The sequence below is a fragment of the Labeo rohita genome, chromosome 22, assembly GCF_022985175.1.
Source record: "Labeo rohita strain BAU-BD-2019 chromosome 22, IGBB_LRoh.1.0, whole genome shotgun sequence".
NCBI classification, from domain to species: Eukaryota; Metazoa; Chordata; class Actinopteri; order Cypriniformes; family Cyprinidae; genus Labeo; species Labeo rohita.
In genome coordinates, this window is record NC_066890.1 from 24,181,074 (window position 1) to 24,201,686 (window position 20,613).

General features: G+C 37.4%; 1 protein-coding gene across 1 annotated transcript; it reads left to right on the forward strand.

The window, feature by feature from the left end:
- Positions 1-262: 262 nt before the first annotated feature.
- On the forward strand, positions 263-20,608 carry glis2a (GLIS family zinc finger 2a). Its single transcript, XM_051094926.1, is given in 8 exon segments — positions 263-698; positions 10,181-10,333; positions 12,267-12,406; positions 13,302-13,472; positions 13,861-13,994; positions 14,157-14,275; positions 16,430-16,473; positions 16,475-20,608. Coding segments are annotated over 7 exon segments (1,335 nt in total). The 5' UTR covers positions 263-698; positions 10,181-10,197; the 3' UTR covers positions 17,066-20,608.
- The last annotated feature ends 5 nt before the right edge of the window (positions 20,609-20,613 follow it).

Below are 20,613 nucleotides of genomic sequence, written 5' to 3' on the forward strand. Positions count from 1 at the left end.
ACATTTGGCGGTCAAAACAGAAGTTCATCTGAATATAGGCTAAACTCTGTCAAATTAATGTCTTTAAAGTAAGCAGACTGTGTGTGTTTTTCTTTTTTCCTTTTACGCAAGCGAAATGGGAGTTGAGTTGAGGACACGACAAGACATCTCAACCGAAGACAGTTGAGTTTTCACGCCGTGTGAACGACGTCGTCACGTACGTCTCCGTGGGGGCGGGGTCACACAGCAGGGCGGGATGGAGGGAGAATAATACAGTAATCTGCCAGGGAGAAAGGGAGAGAGAGAGACCACATCTGGAGGAAAATAAAGAATCATCATTTCATGTCCTCCACCCTCTTGTCTTATTCTCCTCCCTCTCCCTCCGTCTCTTTTTTCTGACTGAGGAAGGAGCCGGGAGACAGTAGACAGGCGTCGTAAGCAAACGATGCTCCTTTGAAATGTATTTATTTTAGAACGATTTATCGTAACTTGACACAATTCTATATTTTCCGACAATTTAAATTAACAGCAACAGTTTGCGTTTTAGTCTAAGTATAGCCTGTCGTGTTGTGCGTGAGTTGGAAATGGTCAACTGGATCCAGGAGTGTTTTTGATGAAGACATCTGGCGTTTTAACCGTTAAGCGTTAAACGGACCGCGCGTTTCAAGTCCTCTCAGCGGGTCACGTATTTCGGAATCCGACGGAGCGTCTTTACTGAGGTAAAACCGTCGGGCATGTCGAGCGCATCTGGACAAACACAATCTGTATCGGCACACGTCTAGAAAAAGATTAAGGATGTACGTGCGTGTGTGTGTGTGTGCGTGTGTTATTTTGCGCAAGTTTTATCCAGACAGTCTGACCTAGTTTCTTAAATGTTGAAAGATATCGAATACCACTCAACGCGGAATAGGTTTGCTAAACAGACTGTGCTATAAACAAAGACCATCTGGTGTTATATAACTTATGACAGTCATGTCAGGGCAGCTACAGGTGTGAACGGAGGACACCTGAGCGGGTGGGTGGGAAGTTTATTTGTGTTTCACATGCTGTAATTATGTTATTTTACAAGGCTTTTCAGAATACTTGATGGTGATTGGTCAGTCATGGCATTCTGCGGTCAAATATTTTTGTATAATGAGCCTGGTTTTGTTTGACATTGTCTCACAAGATTTCCTAGGTCGTTTTATTGTATAGTTTGCATCTCTTTTACACATAATAAAATATTTAAAGTTTGTTTATTTTTCATGTAGTAAATTCTGTGAAACGTTAGTAATTTACACTCAGCAGTTAATTATCGCAAAAATTAACCCTTTCAGCATCATACAAGAGCCCTATGTTTCGTGTCTTGATTTTTTTTGTCAGGATCAAATTAGATCCCATTTTGCAATATTATGCATACTTGTGGTAGATAATCAGAAATGCTTTTCGTAACTATTTAAAGTTAAACTAGTAGGTTAAATTCTTAGCTATGCAACTTAACCCCTTCACAGTATACAAGACCCTTATGTTTCGTGTCTTGATTTTTTTTTGTCAGGATCAAATTAGATCCCATTTTGCAATATTATGCATACTTGTAGATAATCAGAAATGCTTTTCGTAACTATTTAACGTTAAACTAGTAGGTTAAATTCTTAGCTATGCAACTTAACCCTTTCACAGTATACAAGACCCTTATGTTTCGTGTCTTGATTTTTTTTATGTCAGGATCAAATTAGATCCCATTTTGCAATATTATGCATACTTGTTGTAGATAATCAGAAATGCTTTTCGTAACTATTTAACGTTAAACTAGTAGGTTAAATTCTTAGCTATGCAACTTAACCCCTTCACAGTATACAAGACCCTTATGTTTCGTGTCTTGATTTTTTTTATGTCAGGATCAAATTAGATCCCATTTTGCAATATTATGCATACTTGTTGTAGATAATCAGAAATGCTTTTCGTAACCATTTAACGTTAAACTAGTAGGTTGAATTCTTAGCTATGCAACTTAACCCCTTCACAGTATACAAGACCCTTATGTTTTGTGTCCTAATGGGATTTACTTTATGTCAGTGGCCACTAAGATCCTAATCAGAAAAACTTTTTTATAAATATTTAAAGTAAAAAAAGCAGGTTAAATAGTTAGCTTGCTAACTTAAACCCTTTAGCATGATTCAAGACCTTTTATGTTTTGTGTCCTGATGGGGTTTACTTTATTTTTTATTGTCAGGGCCATCTAAGATCCTATCCTGGGTTATTGTGATATGTTGTCATAGCTAATCAGAAAAGATTTTTGTAACCATTTAATGCTAAACTAGTAGGCTACATTGTTAGCTTGCTAACTAAACCCCTTCAGATGATACAAGACCCTTTATGTTTCATGTCCTGATGGGGTTAATTTCATTTTTGTGTCGGGCCAACTAAGATCCCATCCTGCGTTATTGTGTTATCTTGTTGTAGGTAATCAGAAAAACTTTTTAGAACCATTTAACATTGATCTAATAGGCTAAATTGTTAGCTTTCTAAGTTAACCCCTTCCGCATGATACAAGACCCCTTATGTTTTGTGTCTTGATGGTGTTTATTTTATTTTTAATGTCAGGTCCGATTAAGACCCCTTCCTATGTTATTGTGATATCTTGTTTTAGTAATCCAAAAATATTTTCGTAACCATTTAACGCTAAACTAATAGGTTAAATTGTTAGCTTTCAACAAAAACTTAACCCCTTCAGCATGATACAAAACCCTTAATGCTTGCCGTCCTGATGGGATTCTTTCATTTTTATGTTCGGCCAACTAAGATCCCATCCTGCATTATAGTAATATCTTGTCGTGGCTAATGAGAAAAGCTTTTCATTAACCATTTAACGTCAAACTAGCAGGCTAAATTGTTAGCACGCTAACTTAACTCCTTCAGCATGTTTTGTGTCCAGATGGGGTTTATTTCTTATGTCAGTGCAAGCTGAGATTCCATCCTGCATTATTGTGATATCACAAGACCTTTATGTTTCATGTCCCAATGGTTTTTGTTTATTTTTTTTGTCAAGGCCAACGAAGATTCCATCCTGCGTTATTGTGATATCTTGCTGTAGCTAATCAGAAAAGCTTTTCGTAACAATTTAACACTAAACTAGAAGGCAAAATTATTATCTTTCTAACTTAACCCCATCAGCATGATACAAGACCCTTATGTTTCCTGTCCTGATGGGGTTTATTTAATTTTTATATTGGGGCAAACGAAGATCCCATCCTGTCTTATTGTGAAATCTAGTCATGGCTAATCAGAAAAGCTTTTCGTCAGCATTTAACTTTAAACTAGTAGGCTTTTCATAACCATTTAATGTTACTTAACCATTTCAGCATGATACAAGACCCTTACGTTTCGTGTCTTGATGGGTTTATTTTATTTTTAATATCAGGGACAAGTAAGATCCCATCCTGCATTATTGTGATATCCTGTTGTAGCTAATCAGAAAAGCTTTTTGTAACCATTTAACTTTAAAATAGTAGGATAAATTATTAGCTTGCTAACTTAACCTATTCAGCATGATACAAGACGCTTATGTTTCATGTCCTTATGGGTTTTTTTTTAATAGAGGCAAATGAAGATCCCATCATGTGTTATAAGCCTTTCATAAGAATTTAATGTTAAACTAGCAGGCTAAATTGTATCTCGATAACTTAACCCCTTCAGATGATACAAGACCCTTATTTCTGATGTATCGCTGGGGTTTATTTTATTTTTAATGCCAAGACCGGCTAAGATCCTGCATTATTACCGTTTCATAACCATTTAACGCTAAACTAGTAAGCTAAATTGTTAGCTTGCTAACTTTATGTTTTCAGCATGATACAAGGCCTTTATGTTTCGTGTCCTGATGGGGTATATTTTGTCTTGTCGTAACTAATCAGAGAAGTTTTTTTGCAACTATTTAATGCTAAACTAGTAGGTTAAATTGTTAGGTTGCTAACTTAACCCCTTCAGCATGATACAAGATGCATATGTTTTGTGTCCTGATAGGGTTTAGTTTATCTTGTCGTAGCTAATTAGAAATATTTTTTGCAACCATTTAACACTAAACTAGTAGGTTAAATTGGTAGCTTGCTAATTTAACCCCTTCAGCATGATACAAGGCTCTTATGTTTTGTGTCCTTATGGGGTATATTTTATCTTGTCATAGCTAATCGCAAAAGTTTTTTGTAACCATTTAATGCTAAACTAGTAGGTTAAATTGGTAGCTTTTTAACTTAACCCTTTCAGCACAATACAAGGCCCCTATTTTTCGTGCCCTGATGGGCTATATTTGATCTTGTTGTAACTAAAGTTTTTTGCAACTATTTAACGCTAAACCAGTAAGTTAAATTGTTAGTCTGCTAACTTAACCCCTTCAGCATGATACAGGAGCCTTATGTTTCATGTCTTGATTGGGTTTGTTTCATTTTTATGGTTAAACTAGTATGCTAAATTGTTAGCTTGCTAACTTAACCCCTTCACCATAATACAACACCCTTATGTTTAGTGTCCTGATTGGGTTCATTTAATTTTTATGGTTAAACTAGTAGACTAAATTGTTAGCTTGCTAACTTAACCCTTTCAGCATGATATATGACCCTATTTTTCTTGTCCCAATGGGGTTAATTTCATTTTTATGTCGGGAAAATCTAAGATACCATGCTGTGTTATTGTGATATCTTGTTGTAGCTAATCAGAAAAGCTTTTCGTAACCATTTAACATTAAACTAGTAGGTTAAATTGGTAGCTTGCTAACGTAACCCTTTCAGAATGATACAAGGCCCCTATGTTTCGTGCCATGATGGGGTATATTTTATCTTGTTGTAACTAATCAGAAAAGTTTTTTGCAACTATTTAACGCTAAACTAGTAGGTTAATTTGTTAGCCTGCTAACTTAACCCCTTCAGCATGATACAAGACCCTTACGTTTCGTGTCCTGATGGGGTTTATTTGATCTTGTCGTAGCTAATCAGAAAAGCTTTTTGTAACCATTAAATGTTAAACTAGTATGTTAAATTGCTAGCCTGCTAACTTAACCATTTTAGCATGATACAGGACCCTCATGTTTCATGTCCTGATTGGGTTTGTTTCATTTTTATGGTTAAACTAGTATGCTAAATTGTTAGCTTCCTATCTTAACCCCTTCAGAGTGAGTCAAGTCCCTTTTTTTTGTGTCCTGATGGGGTTCTTTCATTTTTATGTTGGGGCAAACTAAGATCCCATCCTGTGTTATTGTGATATCTTGTCATAGCTAATAAGAAAAGCTTTTCATAACCATTTAATGTCAAACTATTAGTCTAAATTGTTAGCTTGCTAACTTAACCCCTTCAGTACAATACAACACCCTTATGTTTACTGTCCTGATTGGGTTTATTTAATGTTTATGGTTAAACTAGTAGACTAAATTGTTAGCTTGCTAACTTAACCCCTTCAGCATAATACAACACCCTTATATTTACTGTCCTGATTGGGTTTATTTAATTTTTATGGTTAAACTAGTAGACTAAATTGTTAGCTGGCTAACTCAACCCCTTCAGCATGATACACGACCCTATGTTTCTTGTCCCAATGGGACAGAAGAGCTTTTTGTAACCACTGAACCTAAAACTAGTAGGCTAAAGTATTAGTTTGCTGACAATTTTAGCTCCAGTAACAATGCGACAGATAGCTAATTTAAAAGACAGATTACAAATAAATAAAGCATATTCCATTTTTCCACAAATGAAAACAACAACGTGAGAGATATATGTACATTCTGTTGAATGGGTTGCACTGTTTTAAGGTCCTAAATCAAGAAAGTAATTTTTACAAACCATTTGTACTGGTTTATATATACATATATATGTCTACCTAGGTTCATATTGCTCACATATGTTGCAGATGTACGCAAATAATCAAGATTGGGAGCTACCAAATGTGCATTCAAAATCGCCTATTGAAAAACCCATGCTGATGACTGCTAATCCGAATATGTGGGCGTTTGCCGTGTCCAGCTCAGTGTCTATGGTGGTTATGGCAGTACTTTGGGAGGTTCTCGGTGCAACGCCAAGCCCAGTCCTGATGCAACAAACTGCAACATTAACAGAGGGTCTGAGGAATGGAATGAGAGACAGATTGTGGATGAATGTGTGGCTGAGGGAGTATGCGTATGAATGTTTCAGCGGGCTGTGAGACATTGTTTGCCGCGACTGCTGAGGGATATGTCCGTCATACACCAGTTTTGACTTATAATGTGGTCTCTGCTTTTGCGTTGGGGTTCGTTGGGTTCGCTGGAGAGAATGCGTGAGGAAAGACAGAAAGGAGAGATGAAACCACACATTCTTTTCTTGTGAAACACCAACCACCAATGGCTGCTTCTGGAATTCTTCACGTCCATCAGTTCCTTATTTAACTTTACCTATACAAGCATAAACGCACGATGTTGAGCAATATATCTTTTCATTTCCAAAAGAAACAGAGAATTCCTGAGCTCCCGCCCTCCCTTTTCTCTTCATCAACCCTTACGTCTCATTCTATTTTCTCAATCTCTCCCCTCTTTGGCTTGAGTTTGAGGTTGGACAGAGTTCCTGGAGGCCTTTGCGAATCATGAGCAATCCAAGGGGAGGAGGAAAGGCATGGAAAAAGAGAGCGAGAGAGAGAAGAGAGAAATATGAGAGCGCGAGAAGGGAGAAAATGATGTCTGAAGAATTTCGAATTGCACTTAATCCACACCGTCCATTTGATTCTCAGCCGCGACCGACCGTTCTCCCAGACTTCCTCTGTGCTCCACATCTCTGGAGAAACTAAGCACGATTGCTACGTTGGGCCCGCAGCTGGTTCTTGTTATTGTTTATGAGCTTGGCTCTCTCTTTGCATTTCTAATGTACACTTAAAAGCGCAGTGGAAACAAATTGGGTGAATCTGCTGTGGCCAGAGGAATGTGTGTGTGTGTGTGTGTGTGTGTCTGGATGACAGACTATACGGAGAGAGAGAGGGAGAAGGAGAGAAGAAGGAATGGGAATTTTAGAGGAGGGGAGGCTGTGTTGACCTTGTCCTGTTGCCAGACGCAGGGGGTGGAAAGTGAAGGAGCGATGAAGAAAGAAAGAGAGAGGGAGAGATGTGGCGCTCATTGCCTTCTGTAGGATGTTGTTGTTTCTTCCTCATCAGTGATTCATTATTTAGCTGTGTTTTGTTCTCCACCCTCATCCTGTTATGGATGAATGGCAGAGAGTGTTTTGAAGGGGGTCCTCAGAAAATCTGAGAGGAAAAAATCCCAAAAATGTAACAGTAAGAAAAAAACAACAAAAATGCACATAGTAGTGTTTATATATATACACTACTTAGTGTTTATATATATACACTACTAATGTATAAGTAATATATATCATATTTGAGGATCCATGCAATTAAAAAGCAAAAAGAAAATCTCCAAGTAAGATGCACTAGCACTCTATCCTTTCTTTTTCTGGATCTTTCTCATGCTAGACACTGAGATTGCAGGCTAAATAATGGGATTGCATCACTGACTTTTGGAAGGAGGGAGTGAAAAAGTGAAATAGGAAAGGAATGATCACCCACAGCTTCTGAGTCAACAAAAGGAAGGGAAAGGGCCAGAATTACAGACACTTGCAGATGTGGAGGAATGAGAAACAGAACAGAGAAAGAGTGACCTTGCATGTGTCTATGTGGAGAAGAGAATCATAAAAAGACATTTCTTATGAAGTCTGTGTCTTTTCCCCCGCGTCCTCACAAAAACACAACCTCGCTGTCACTGTGGTTGAACACATTGTAAAGCACCTTCTTGAAATCCATTTTAAAACCTGTTGAATGTTACCAGAAGGTAGATGTTCAGAAATGCGTGCAATGTTTGTGGTGTTTGTACAGTATGTCTCAGTGTTACTGTGTATATAAAGCCCAGAAAGTAAGGGTGGAGCTCGAGGAAGAAGTTAGATTGAAAACAAACCCCGATGCCAGAGACTGAGAGAGAGAGGGAGGGAGGAACGGAGGGATGGAGACGAGGGGAAGTGTTCAGCACTCAACCCTTTTGCAATACTGTGTAATATCACAGAGAGAGGGGAATCAGAGGAACGAGGAAAAGAAAGCACGCAGGAGTTGATGAAAAGCCAAAGGTGTTTGCAGGGAGACAGTGGGAATGTTCTTTCCTAGAAAAAAAGCATATCTTTGGGTCATAATGAATGTGAGTGTGTGTTAAAGGTGTTGTATTTCCTCATTCCTCTGTAAGTGAAGAGAATAATTATATGGTTAGATGAACATTTATGTAATGCACAATCAGTGCAAGAGAGGATGTTCAGTGGGGTCTAAAAAGTGACTTCTTTTAAAAGTCACTTTTTCACTTCTAGTGTGATGAGATTTTTACCCAAAAATGAAAATTCTGTCATTAATTACTCACCCTTGTGTTGTTCCAAACCCATAAGTCCTTCATTCGTTTTCAGAACACAAATTAAGATATTTTTTATGAAATTCGAGAGCTTTCATAAACAGCAACACAATTGACACGTTCAAGACCCAGAAAGGTAGGACATTGTTAAAATAATCCATGTGACATCAGTGGTTCAACCGTAATGTTCTGAAGTCACAAGAATACTTTTTGTGTGCAAAGAGAACAAAAATAACGACTTTATTCAACATTTTTTTTCTCTTCCGTTTCAGTCTTCGATGAGCGTTCATAAGAGTAGCACATGCATGCGTCATACATTTCTAGGCCTTGAACGTGTCAGTTGAGTTGCTTGCTATTCATGGTCAGAAAGCTCTCGGATTTCATCAAAAATATCTTCTTTGTTTTCCAAAGATGAATGAAGGTATTACGGGCAGTGTTGGGGAAAGTTACTTTTAAAAGTAATGCGCTACAATATTGCTTTACTCCCTAAATAAGCAACTAAGTTGCTTAATGCGTTACGTTACTTTTGCATTACTTTCAAGTTACTTCTGTTACTTTTTATATCTAGGCCAGGCTTTCTTGTTTGTTTTTAATGTAAAAAGTTCTATTTTTGACAAACATTTAAACTGCATTTAGGAAGTACACAATCGGGGGCACAATTAAAGTCCGTTATATGAAGAAAAATCCTGAAATGTTTTCCTCAAAAAACATAATTTCTTTACGACTGAAGACAGAAAGACTTGAACATCTTGGATGACAAGGGGGTGAGTACATTATCTGTAAATTGTTGTTGTGGAAGTGGACTTCTCCTTTAAGTCTAATTCCGTGCCGGCTGAGCTACCGAGCAAGCTTGTTACATTCAGAAAGCGAAACATGGAGTTGTAATCATAACTGTGTACGAAAACTAACAAGTGTTTGCATCTTTACCGACTCTAGTGTTCATTCCTGTTGGAAACTGCAGTGATGTACTTATTGGTATGTATTTCGCGTCTCATGAAAAAGTTCCCACAGGTACTTTTTCTTAATGAGATCAGGTAGAAAGTAATAAACTGTTACTTTTGGGTTACTTTTTGTCACCTGAGCTGGGCTAGCTTATTTATTTTTAATATAAAACCCCAAAAGTTATATTTTTGGCAACTGTAAGGGGCCCTTTCACACCGAAAATGAAATTAAAAAGCCTTGGGCTTAAGGAAGTGCCTCTGCATCTCGTTTCCAATTTCTCTCAACACAGGGACAGGAGAGGTGTCGGTGAATAAATGGGAAAACAAAGTAACTTGCGTTACTTATTTGAAAAAGATACTTTCTTGTAATTTAAAAGTAATGCATTACTAGTTACTTGAAAAAGTAATCTGATTATGTAACTCTTGTAATCAGAATTTTAACTATGGTGCATTCCTAATTTATACAAACACAGATAGATGTGGAGCCAGAGGCCCACTCTTCATCAGCTTTTCCTCTGCATCACAGAAAGAACCCGAGACGGGAGGAAAAGAATGAAGGAAAGCAAAGAACTCAGATCTATATATCTCTGTAATGCGTTCTGCATGTTTTGACTGCAGTGTGGCTGCTGGTGTGATGAACTGCTTATGTGTGTGTGAGTGCGTGACTTGTCTGGCAGAAAGAAATGTAAATGACTTACAGTTGCTGAAGTGAACGCGGAGCTGCACGTGTGTGGGAGTGTGTCTGCGTGTGTGTGCGAGAGAGAGAAAGAGAGAGAGGGTATTTCCTCCTTAAAAATAAGCTGCAAAATCACAGCTGTCAGTGTTGGTGCCACTGTGAAGAGTCGTAATGGAAAAAAAAAAAAAATAATAATATGGTTTGAATTTTCAGGCGGGTGGATCAAAGCCATGCTGTCGCTGGACGAGCCACTGGACTTGAAGATTCCCTCCGGCCGTGACAGGACGCTCAGAACGTCCATCTGTGCCCCGCTACACTACTCTCGTGCTCGAATATCCCGCGCATTGCACAAGCCCAAAAGCCCTGGTTAGTCACCTGACCACACAAACCACTACATAACTAAACTACAGATGAAACACAAACACTACAGTTATAACATGCACCGCTACATGCATACAGTCATATACATCTCAAAGGAATGAAAATTGATTAGTTCCTGAATCAGTCAGCATTTTTTAACAAATTGGTTCAGTGAGTGATTCAACGACTCACTCATAAAGATGACTTACTCATCCTCAAGCCATTCTAGGTGTATACAGTATGACTTTTTGTTCTTTCATATGAATATAGTCAGAGTTATATTAAAGGAGTAGTTCACTTCCAGAGGAAAAATTTACAGATAATTTTCTGACCCCCTTGTCATCCAAGATGTTCATGTCTTTTTTCTTCAGTTGTAAAGAAATGATGTTTTCTGAGGAAAACATTTCAGGATTTCTCTCCATATAGTGGACTTCTATGGTGCCCGCGAGTTTGAACTTCCAAAATGCAGTTTGTCTAGCTCTGCGTGAACTCTGTGTATTCCAGTTCAAGACAGTTAGGGTATGTCAAAAAACTCCCATCTCATTTTCTCCTCCAACTTCACAATCATCCTACATCGCTGCAGAAGTACCGACCCAAATTTTACAAAGTAAACGTACAAAGAAGATCAAACGCCCTTTACAAAAAAAAGGTAAAACAGCGATGTAGGATGATTTTAAAGTTGGAAAAGAGTTTTTCGACCTACCCTAACTGTCTTGAATTGGAATACACAGAGTAGACGCAGAGCTATTCAAGATGAGCATTTGAGGTTAAAAAGTATATAAATTGTCCACTGCTCGTTTCGCTAGATAAGACCCTTCTTCCTTGGCTAGCCCTTTGAAGCTGCATTTAAACTGCATTTTAGAAGTTCAAACTTATGGGCACCATAGAAGTCCACTATATGGACAGAAATCCTGAAATGTTTTCCTCAAAAAACACAAATTTCTTAACAACTGAAAAAAAGAAAGACATGAACATCTTGGATGACATGGGGGTGGGTAAATTATCTGTAAATTTTTGTTCTGGAAGTGAACTTTTTAAAAAAAATGTCCTGGCTCTTCCAAGCATTATAATGGCAGTAAATGGGTGTTGATATTTTGATCTCCAATAAAGTGCATCCATCCATCATAAAAAGTGCTCCACACAGCTCTGGACGGTTAATAAAGGCCTCTTGAAGTGAATCGGTGCATTTGTGTAAGAAAAATATAATTGTCGCACGTGCGTTCACGAGAGAGTGGCGTTCCAGCGGATTATGTAGGATGTAGGTATAGCGTAAGCTCTAGTGAGAATATGCTAGTCTCGCAAGTTTTGTATACAGGAGCAAAGGAAAACTAGTCTCCTCTTGTCTTATATTAAAATCCCCTGACATTTTTACTTACAAATCAATGTTTTGTAGTTCTAAGTCGTGACCTGTGTTTTGTTTTGGTCTTTCTTCTGCATTTCCGTGGTTGTCACTTCCCTGCGTCTGGAACGCCACTCTCTCATGAACACGCGTACGACAGTTAGCGGAAGCTGGAGATTACAGTTTATAAAGTTTCAAATATGGATATTTCCGTACACAAATGCATCGATTCACTTTAGAAAGCCTTTATTAACTCCTTGGATCAGTGCAAAGCACTTTTTATGAAGGATGGATGCACTTTATTGGACTACAAAATCTCAACACCCATTCACTGCCATTATAAAGCTTGGAAAAGCCAGGACATTTTTTAATTATATTTATCTGAAAGTAGAAAGTCATATACACCTAGGATGGCTTGAGGGTGAGTAAATCATGGCGTAATTTTCATTTCTGGGTGAACTATTCCTTTAATGATTATCACTTTTGCCACCTACTGGTGTAACTGCAGAAAGAGTCACTGAAAAAACACCACTAATGCATAGTCTGACAGTCTATAACAGTCTCAGCTGTACAAAAACTAACCTCTTTTCTTCTCTCCAGATGCAGCTGACAAGGACATGTCAGATTCTTCATCATCCACGGTGGTAGATCTGAGTCTGTCTCCATCTTCCTCTCCCTCACCACCTTCTCCTATAGACAGCGGTGCCAGCTGGAGCCCCACAGCGCCTCTTCTGGCCTCAGTGAGTAACTTATACCTCAAACTCTAGAACATTTTCATTGGATTAGTCTTTTTAAACAACATTGTGCACATTTAAAGGGATAGTTCACCCAAAAATGAAAACCAGCCCATGATATATTCACCCTGAAGCCACCGTAGGTGTATATGATTTTATTCTTTCAGACAAACACAGTCTGCGTTATATTAAAAAATGCCCTGGCTCTTCCAAGCTTTATAATGGCAGTGAAAGGATGTTGAGATTTTGAAGTCCAATAAAGTGCATCCATCCATCATAAAAAGTACTCCACACACATGTTTGACCTTAAGTGGAAGCTATAGATTATGGTTTATTAAGTTTTAAATATGGATATTTGCTTCAGAAGGCCTTTATTTACTACCCAGAGCCATGTGGAGTACTTTTTGTGATGGATGGATGTGCTTTATTGGACTTCAAAATCTCAACACCCATTCACTGCCATTATAAAGCTTGGAAGAGCCAGGACATTTTTTAATAGAACTCAGATTGTATTCGTCGGAAAGAAGATTGTCATATAAACCTAGGATAGCTTGAGGGTGAATACATCATGGGGTAATTTTCATTTTCGGGTGAACTATTCCTTTAAAATGTGTTTTTAGCTTTCCTTAAAGTTTCTTTGACAAATAAATGTAATTCTCCTGAAAGAGACACTGCCTTATACACCATTCCCGTAATTTAATTCCCCTCCACACTAATTAATTTCAGTCCAGTCTCATACAGTGTCCTGATCTGAACCCTTTCTAGTATCAAAAACTAGAGGGTAGGTTTGGGAACATGTCTGGACATTTTCGGGCATGAGGTGGTCTCTTACTTCCCAACCAAGATGAGTCAGACGTGAATCAGAAATGAATTACTGATACATAAGCTCTTCTATTTGCAGGAATCCGAAAGCACCACGTACCATGAGGACAGCGCCTCTCCTCCTCCAGGTTTCCAGTTCTTTCTGCCGATTGGTGCAGAGGGTCCCTTGCGCCTGCCCTCCTCGATGCTGATTGGTCAGCACTCCCCTGAGCCCTCAAATGACGAACAGCTGGCCTGCCGCTGGCTAAAGGTGAGTGACAGAAAGCTGGCTTTACTGTTTTCAGCCATGACGATGCTTTATAATGGCAGTGAATGGCTGTTGAGATTTTGAAGTCCAAAAAAGTCCATTATAAAAAGTACTCCATACAACTCCGAGGGGTTAATAAAAGCCTTCTGAAGTGAATCAATGCATTTGTATAAAAAAAACATCCATATTTAAAACTTTATAAACCATAATCTCTAGCTTCCGCTCACTGTCAAACATGCGTTCACTAGAGAATGGCATGAACGTTTTTTGGGTGAACTACCTCTTTAAGTGCATGAAATTACATTATTAAAAGAGCTATTCACACTCTATTCATTTTGCGCTCCTTATTTTCCTCCCTGCTTCTGCTGTGCTCTCTGTCTTTACTCTGTAGTGCCATCTGCTGTTCGAGAGCCTGCAGGATCTGGTGGACCATGTGAATGACTCACATGTGAAACCGGAGAAGAATACAGGATACTGCTGCCACTGGGAGGGCTGTGCGCGCAAGGGAAGAGGCTTTAATGCCAGGTCAGACAACATACACACATTCAGAGGATTTAAGCATGAAACAGATTTCCACCCACTCCAGGATATTGCAAAACTTAGTTTAAAGCCTATTAGATGTTTGCTCTTGGACAGTGTGTGCACACTGTATGATACAGTTGTTTAAAAAATAATACAATTGTTTAGGTACAAGATGCTGATTCATATCCGCACTCATACCAACGAGAAACCTCATCACTGCCCCACCTGCCACAAGAGTTTCTCACGGCTGGAGAACCTGAAGATACACACCCGCTCACACACAGGTTAGACACACACATTTGTAAAATGGACCAGCATGCCGAAAAGGCGAACACAGATACAGTACACCCATGAAAACCCATTACATGGAGTATACAACATATTTGAATGTAAAATATATTCCAAAACAAAAATATGTATTTATACATACATTATTTTATGTAATAATAATTATTAATTAAATTAATATATGTTGTATAAATACATATTTTTAGATTTTTGTATATATTTTACAATTAAATATATTTATAAATCTATCATCTACAGCGCTCTTTATACCAAATTGAGTCTATAGAATTATAACTACATGAAAATTATAACGATGACGATAACTATAGTAGCATCCACACCAACGGATGATAGCGTTCTGTTTATTATAAGAAGGATTTGGGGTAATGCATTACAAGTAACGCGGGTTACATGATAACATTACTTTTTCGAGTAGCTAGTAAAGTAACGCATTACTTTTTCAAACAAGTAACACCAGTTATTTTGTTTTCCCAATTTTTAATGCATGACTTCTAAAAGTAACTTTACTTTTTAGGTAACTAAACTAAATTAGTAACTTTTTATGGAGTAACGCAATTTTGTAATGCATTACTTTTAAAAGTAATTTTCCTCAACACTGACTATAAGCATATATTTAGTTACTTTTTCAGTAACTAAACTAAATTAGTTACATTTTGTACTTCATGCATGACTTCTAAAAGTAACTTTCCCCAACACTGACTATAAGCATATATTTAGTTACTTTTTAGGTAACTAAACTAAATTAGTAACTTTTTATGGAGTAACGCAATATTGTAATGCATTACTTTTAAAAGTAACTTTCCCCAACACTGATTATAAGCATATATTTAGTTACTTCTTAGGTAACTAAATTAGTTACTTTTATGGAGTAACGCAATATTGTAACGCATGACTTTTTAAAGTAATTTTCACCAACACTGATTATAAGCATATATTTAGTTACGTTTTAGGTAACTAAACTAAACAAGTTACTTTTTATAGAGTAATGCAATATTGTAATGCATGACTTTTAAAAGTAACTTTCCACAACACTGATTATGAAAATATACTCAGTTCATTTTTAGGTTACTAAACTAATGTAGTTACTTTTTATGAAGTAACGCCATATAATGCTTGACTTTTAAAAGTAACTTACCCCAACACTGCTATAAGCATATATTTAGTTACTTTTTAGGTTACTAAACTAATTTAGTTACTTTTATGGAGTAACGCAATACTGTAATGCATGACTTTTAAAAGTAACTTTCCCAAACACTGATTATAAAAATATATTTAGTTACTTTTTTAGGTAACTAAACTAAATTAGTTACTTTTTATGGAGTAACGCAATACTGTAATGCATGACTTTTAAAAGTAACTTTCCCCAACACTGATTATAATCATATATTTAGTTACTATTTCAGTAACTAAACTAAATTAGTTACATTTTGTACTTCATGCATGACTTTTAAAAGTAACTTTCCCCCACACTGACTATAAGCATGTATTTAGTTACTTTTTAGGTAACTAAACTAAATTAGTAACTTTTTATGGAGTAATGCAATATTGTAATGCATGACTTTTAAAAGTAACTTTCCACAACACTGATTATAAGCATATATTTAGTTACTTTTTAGGCAACTAAACTAAACAAGTTACTTTTTATGGAGTAATGCAATATTGTAATGCATGACTTTTAAAAGTAACTTTCTCCAACCCTGATTATAAGCATGAGTAAGACAGATTCTGATTGGCTTTCAATGTTTTTTTTTTCTTAACATTCATAAGCTTTCAAAATTTAAAAGAAATTCCAACAATATCGTTCCTTTCTGCTATTATTGTTATAGCAGTGGTGTGGACTGCTATTCTTTATTCATCGTTAATACAGTTATCGTCCTTGTTGTGAACAGGCCTTTTGAATTTTATATGTTTTTGTTATCTAAGTTTGAACTTAATACCAAAATACCAATACTTTTAACACACACACTAACAAAACCAAAACACTGACACACATCCACATTTTTCCACACAAAATGACAAGTCTCTACAGGCTTGTGCTGTCTGGTTGTGACTGTCTGACCTCAGCCATCTCGACCCCTGCATTCCTCTAGTACAGCCTTTGATTATCTCTTGCTCTTGTGCCCTCGCAGGAGAGAAGCCGTACATCTGTCCTTACGAAGGCTGCAACAAGCGCTTACTCGAACTCCAGTGACCGCTTCAAACACACGCGCACGCACTACGTGGACAAACCCTACTGCTGCAAAATGGTGGGCTGTCTGAAGCGCTACACCGACCCCAGCTCTCTCCGCAAACACATCAAGGCACACGGCCACGCTGTGGTGCAGGAACGCACCGCCTCGCCTAGAACCAACAGGCTGGAATTGGATGGTCCCTCATCTGTGGATGGCCGACGAATGGATCGATCTTACCCAGGAGCAGCTCGTTTCATCCTACCGGGTGCGGCGACAAGCTTATTTGGAGCTCACGCCTTCGCCGGGCCACTTAGCGGACACCCCCTTGATCTGTCCAGGCTCAGTCCGCTTTTAGGAGCCGGGCCTATGCTGTACCCCAGCTCTGGTGCTCTTGGGCTTGGGAAGGTGCCAATCCTGCACCCCTTGTTGCTGCCACCATTCGGCCTCGGCGGGGGTCCAGCTGAAAGAGCGGCTGAAGAAGAAGATGAAGTTGATGATGAAGATGAAGGCAGGATGGGAGCGGGACGGGGCCCTCACTCATGGGTCGTGATCCCTCCGGGCATGCTGTTCTTGAAACAGGTTGCAACCACGTAAAGAGACTGTTCACACTGCACACCAATCTGATTTGGATTTCAAATCAGATCATTTGTCACTTTGCAAGCGATGAAATCAGATCCGTTATGTTACGTCCTGAAAAAACTACCTGGAAAAATGACTGTTGAGAGAGTTTAATTGGATTTTCAATTGTTAGTGTACAAATGTAGTGTGAAACTGGTTTGTTTGTTTTCTGTTCACACTACAAAAGGTAAACTGGTTTGAGTCAGATACACCAAAAAATGCTTCTTTTGATTCTAAACAAGGCCTTAAGGGTCGTTCACACCAATTACAATAATTAATAGTGTTTGGCCAAAGTTTTCAGCCTAGAATTTTTATTTCAGTGCATCCCTAATTCTAATCGTATGAGAATAGAAAAAGTCCACACCACAACTATAATGAAGAGCTATATTGTTGGAATCACTCTGAGAACGTTGAAAAGCATTGACAGCCATTCAGAATCCACCCTAATTTTTAGAAAACTAGAACATTTAAAGCAACAAACAACTTTAAACTGAACATATCTGTTTGTCCATTTATGTGAAAGTTAATCAGGGGCCAAGCACTGAAGGTGCGATGGCACCTATTGTATCCGTTGGCATTCTTCTTTCGCTCAGGAAGTCTACGGCAGCTCACAGAACCGCTTGTGGGAAAGTTGTGAAAATTGGTACACTGATAGAGGACAGTGTCATCATTATTTAAAACAAAATTTAAAACTCATAAGGTTTAGTTTTTTCGCTGTTTTTAACAGTTCGAAAAACCTACTTTTTCGAACTCATCCTAGACGGCTTGTCTGATTTTCACCAAAATTGGCTCAGATCATCTTCAGACCATGCATTTGTCAAACCGTTCTCAAATAACGTGCAAATGAATTCTATGAAAAGCATGCAAAAATGGATGTGAGGCTATATCTCCAAAAGTTTGGCGTATTGAGACCAAACTTGGTGTGTGTTATAACAAGCATGACCTGAGGCTACCTGTAGTGTTTTGGCGTAGTGTCACCTAGTGGTCAGGAGATATAAAAAAATAGCTGTTTTTGCTTATAACTTCTTAATGGTTTGGCCAAAAATCACAAAACTGGTCTTGTTAGATTTGGTCCATATTTTTATATTAGAGTCGAACCAGATTTTCCCATTTTTCACTCAATTTTCCCATGTCAGCTATTTTGGGTGTCGGTCATTTTGAATTTTGTCAAAAAATGCTATATTTTACAAATGCATTGGTGTATCGTTACGAAACTCAGTATGTGTCTTCGGCACCATGCCCTGACAGTACTCAAAAAATTGGGGGCAGCGCCACCTTCTGCCCAAAAGTTATAAAGAAATTTCCAAAAATGCTAATAACATTTGAATAAATTGGGCTATTGTATTGTATTGACACCAAACATTTTATGTGCCATTGTCACCTCACACTAACCACGCCACATCAATTTGGTAACAGCGCCACCTATTGGTCAAGAGTGATAAACCATTCATTAACTATTAATCATCAAATTTCCAAAAATGCTAATAACCTTTGATTGCATTAGCCTATTGTGTTGAAACTGGTCTCAAAATATTCCTTGGGTCATGCCTACAACATACATTCCAATTATGAAATAGTCGGACAAACTTCCTGTCCTTCATATTGATATATGTTGAAAACATACTTTTTCGAACTCCTGTTAGACCGTTTGTCTAATTTTCACCAAAATCAAGTCAAATCATCTTTAGACTGTGCTGACAAAAAGTTATGGATTCCATGTTGATAGATAAAACCGTTTTCGTATAGCGCCGCTACAGATTTTAGATTGATGCCAAAATGACTCTGAGGCTGTATCTCTGCAAAGCTTTGACATAATGACACCAAACTGTGTGTGTGCCATTGTTACCTCACACAGAACACACCACATCAATTTGATAACAGTGCCACCTGTTAATCAAAAGTGATTAAACCATAAGCCATTAAATCAAAAGCCATTAAATCATATTACTAGGAGTTCTATGTTGTTTTTCTGCCATTTTGACTAAAATTATCTTAAAATGGCTTTCTTTACTCATTGCTGCCCTGTAATTGCTGCTTGCAGCTATATTATAGTTATTGTTCCTGGTGTGAATGAGCCATCAGTCACTCACTTTAAAGTTCAAGGAATTGTAAATATTAGTTGTTGAGGTGCTGGCTTTTAGTGGAATTATCTGGGAGAGTATAATTCAAGTGTTTAAATAGGCAAAACAAAGGTAATTCAAATATTGATTTTTTCAGTACTTCCTGACACACTGACCAATGTTCATACACCATATGTGTACAATATTAATTAGTATGTCATCAAAGCCAATAGAATATATGTAATGTGATGTTTAAAAAGAAACTCAGACAAAGTGTTGCTTCATAATTCATACTATGCCCTGGAAATAATTTAACAGTGACTAAACAGAGAACAGGATGTGATACATGTTTGACAACTATAGGACAATGAATAGGCTAAACATTTTAATTTGTTAAAATTACTAAAGAAAAACTAAGATAGGTACTTTTAAATGCTATGAATGAATTTAAGCATCACAACATTGTAATGTAAGTATGAAAAAATATATATATTCATCTTGAGATTACTTTTAAAAGTGTTATTCAGTTTTTTAAAAAGCAAAGTTAAATCTAAACGAATAAAAAAGGTTAAAATGAGCATGCACAATTAAATATATGTTAAAAAGGTATTGATTTTGTTCATTAAAATATAAAAAAGGTTTATATTGTAGTGTCTATAAAACCAACGAGTTGTTAAAGCAGATGAGTGTCTTTTTCGCAAATTTTGATACCAGTAGTTTCTCGCAACCAAGAAGTAAACAATTCGGGACGTAGAGTTACATAAGTTACATTTTAGTAATAATTTAGCGAATTCAACGCAGATGTGCACCCTGATTGCTATAAGTAATCATTAGCTTGTGTTTTCATTATTAGCCATTTAATGGTGCCGCTTTATGTTTTGTACGTTTTCGAAGACGAGACATTGACTGTGTCAAAACCGTGTCATATGATGACATGAGTCCACTTGGACTCCACTATTTGTTATCCATTATTTACTTCAGATTGGTAAACCTTTATGCATGGCTGACCTTTCTCGTTTGCACCGGGAACTGCATATGTAATGTTGTATTGCTCTGATTTGATATCTGCCATGCATAATGGATAAACGCTAAGACTATGGCCTGTCACGGTCAGCTCGAGTATTGTAATGAACTATATTTGCACAGGATATTTTATCAATTTTTTACCAATACCAAGTGCCTTATATTGTGAGGTCGTTATTGACGAAATACAATGTATGAAATACATTTGGATGTATATTGTCAGTTCATGTATGTATATTTTACCAGATTTAGTTCAATAGGCTTCTATCGTAAATGTTTTTTACACGTTTTCCTGACGTTGAGGCTTACGCCTCATGAAGTTGAGCTAATGCTAATGTCTTACTATACCACAGGACGTCTGTCAATGTGACCGGAATGAAATTTATGAAATAGAGGACTATGACGCATAAGTCCAATAAAGAGTGCAATGAATGAAGTGTG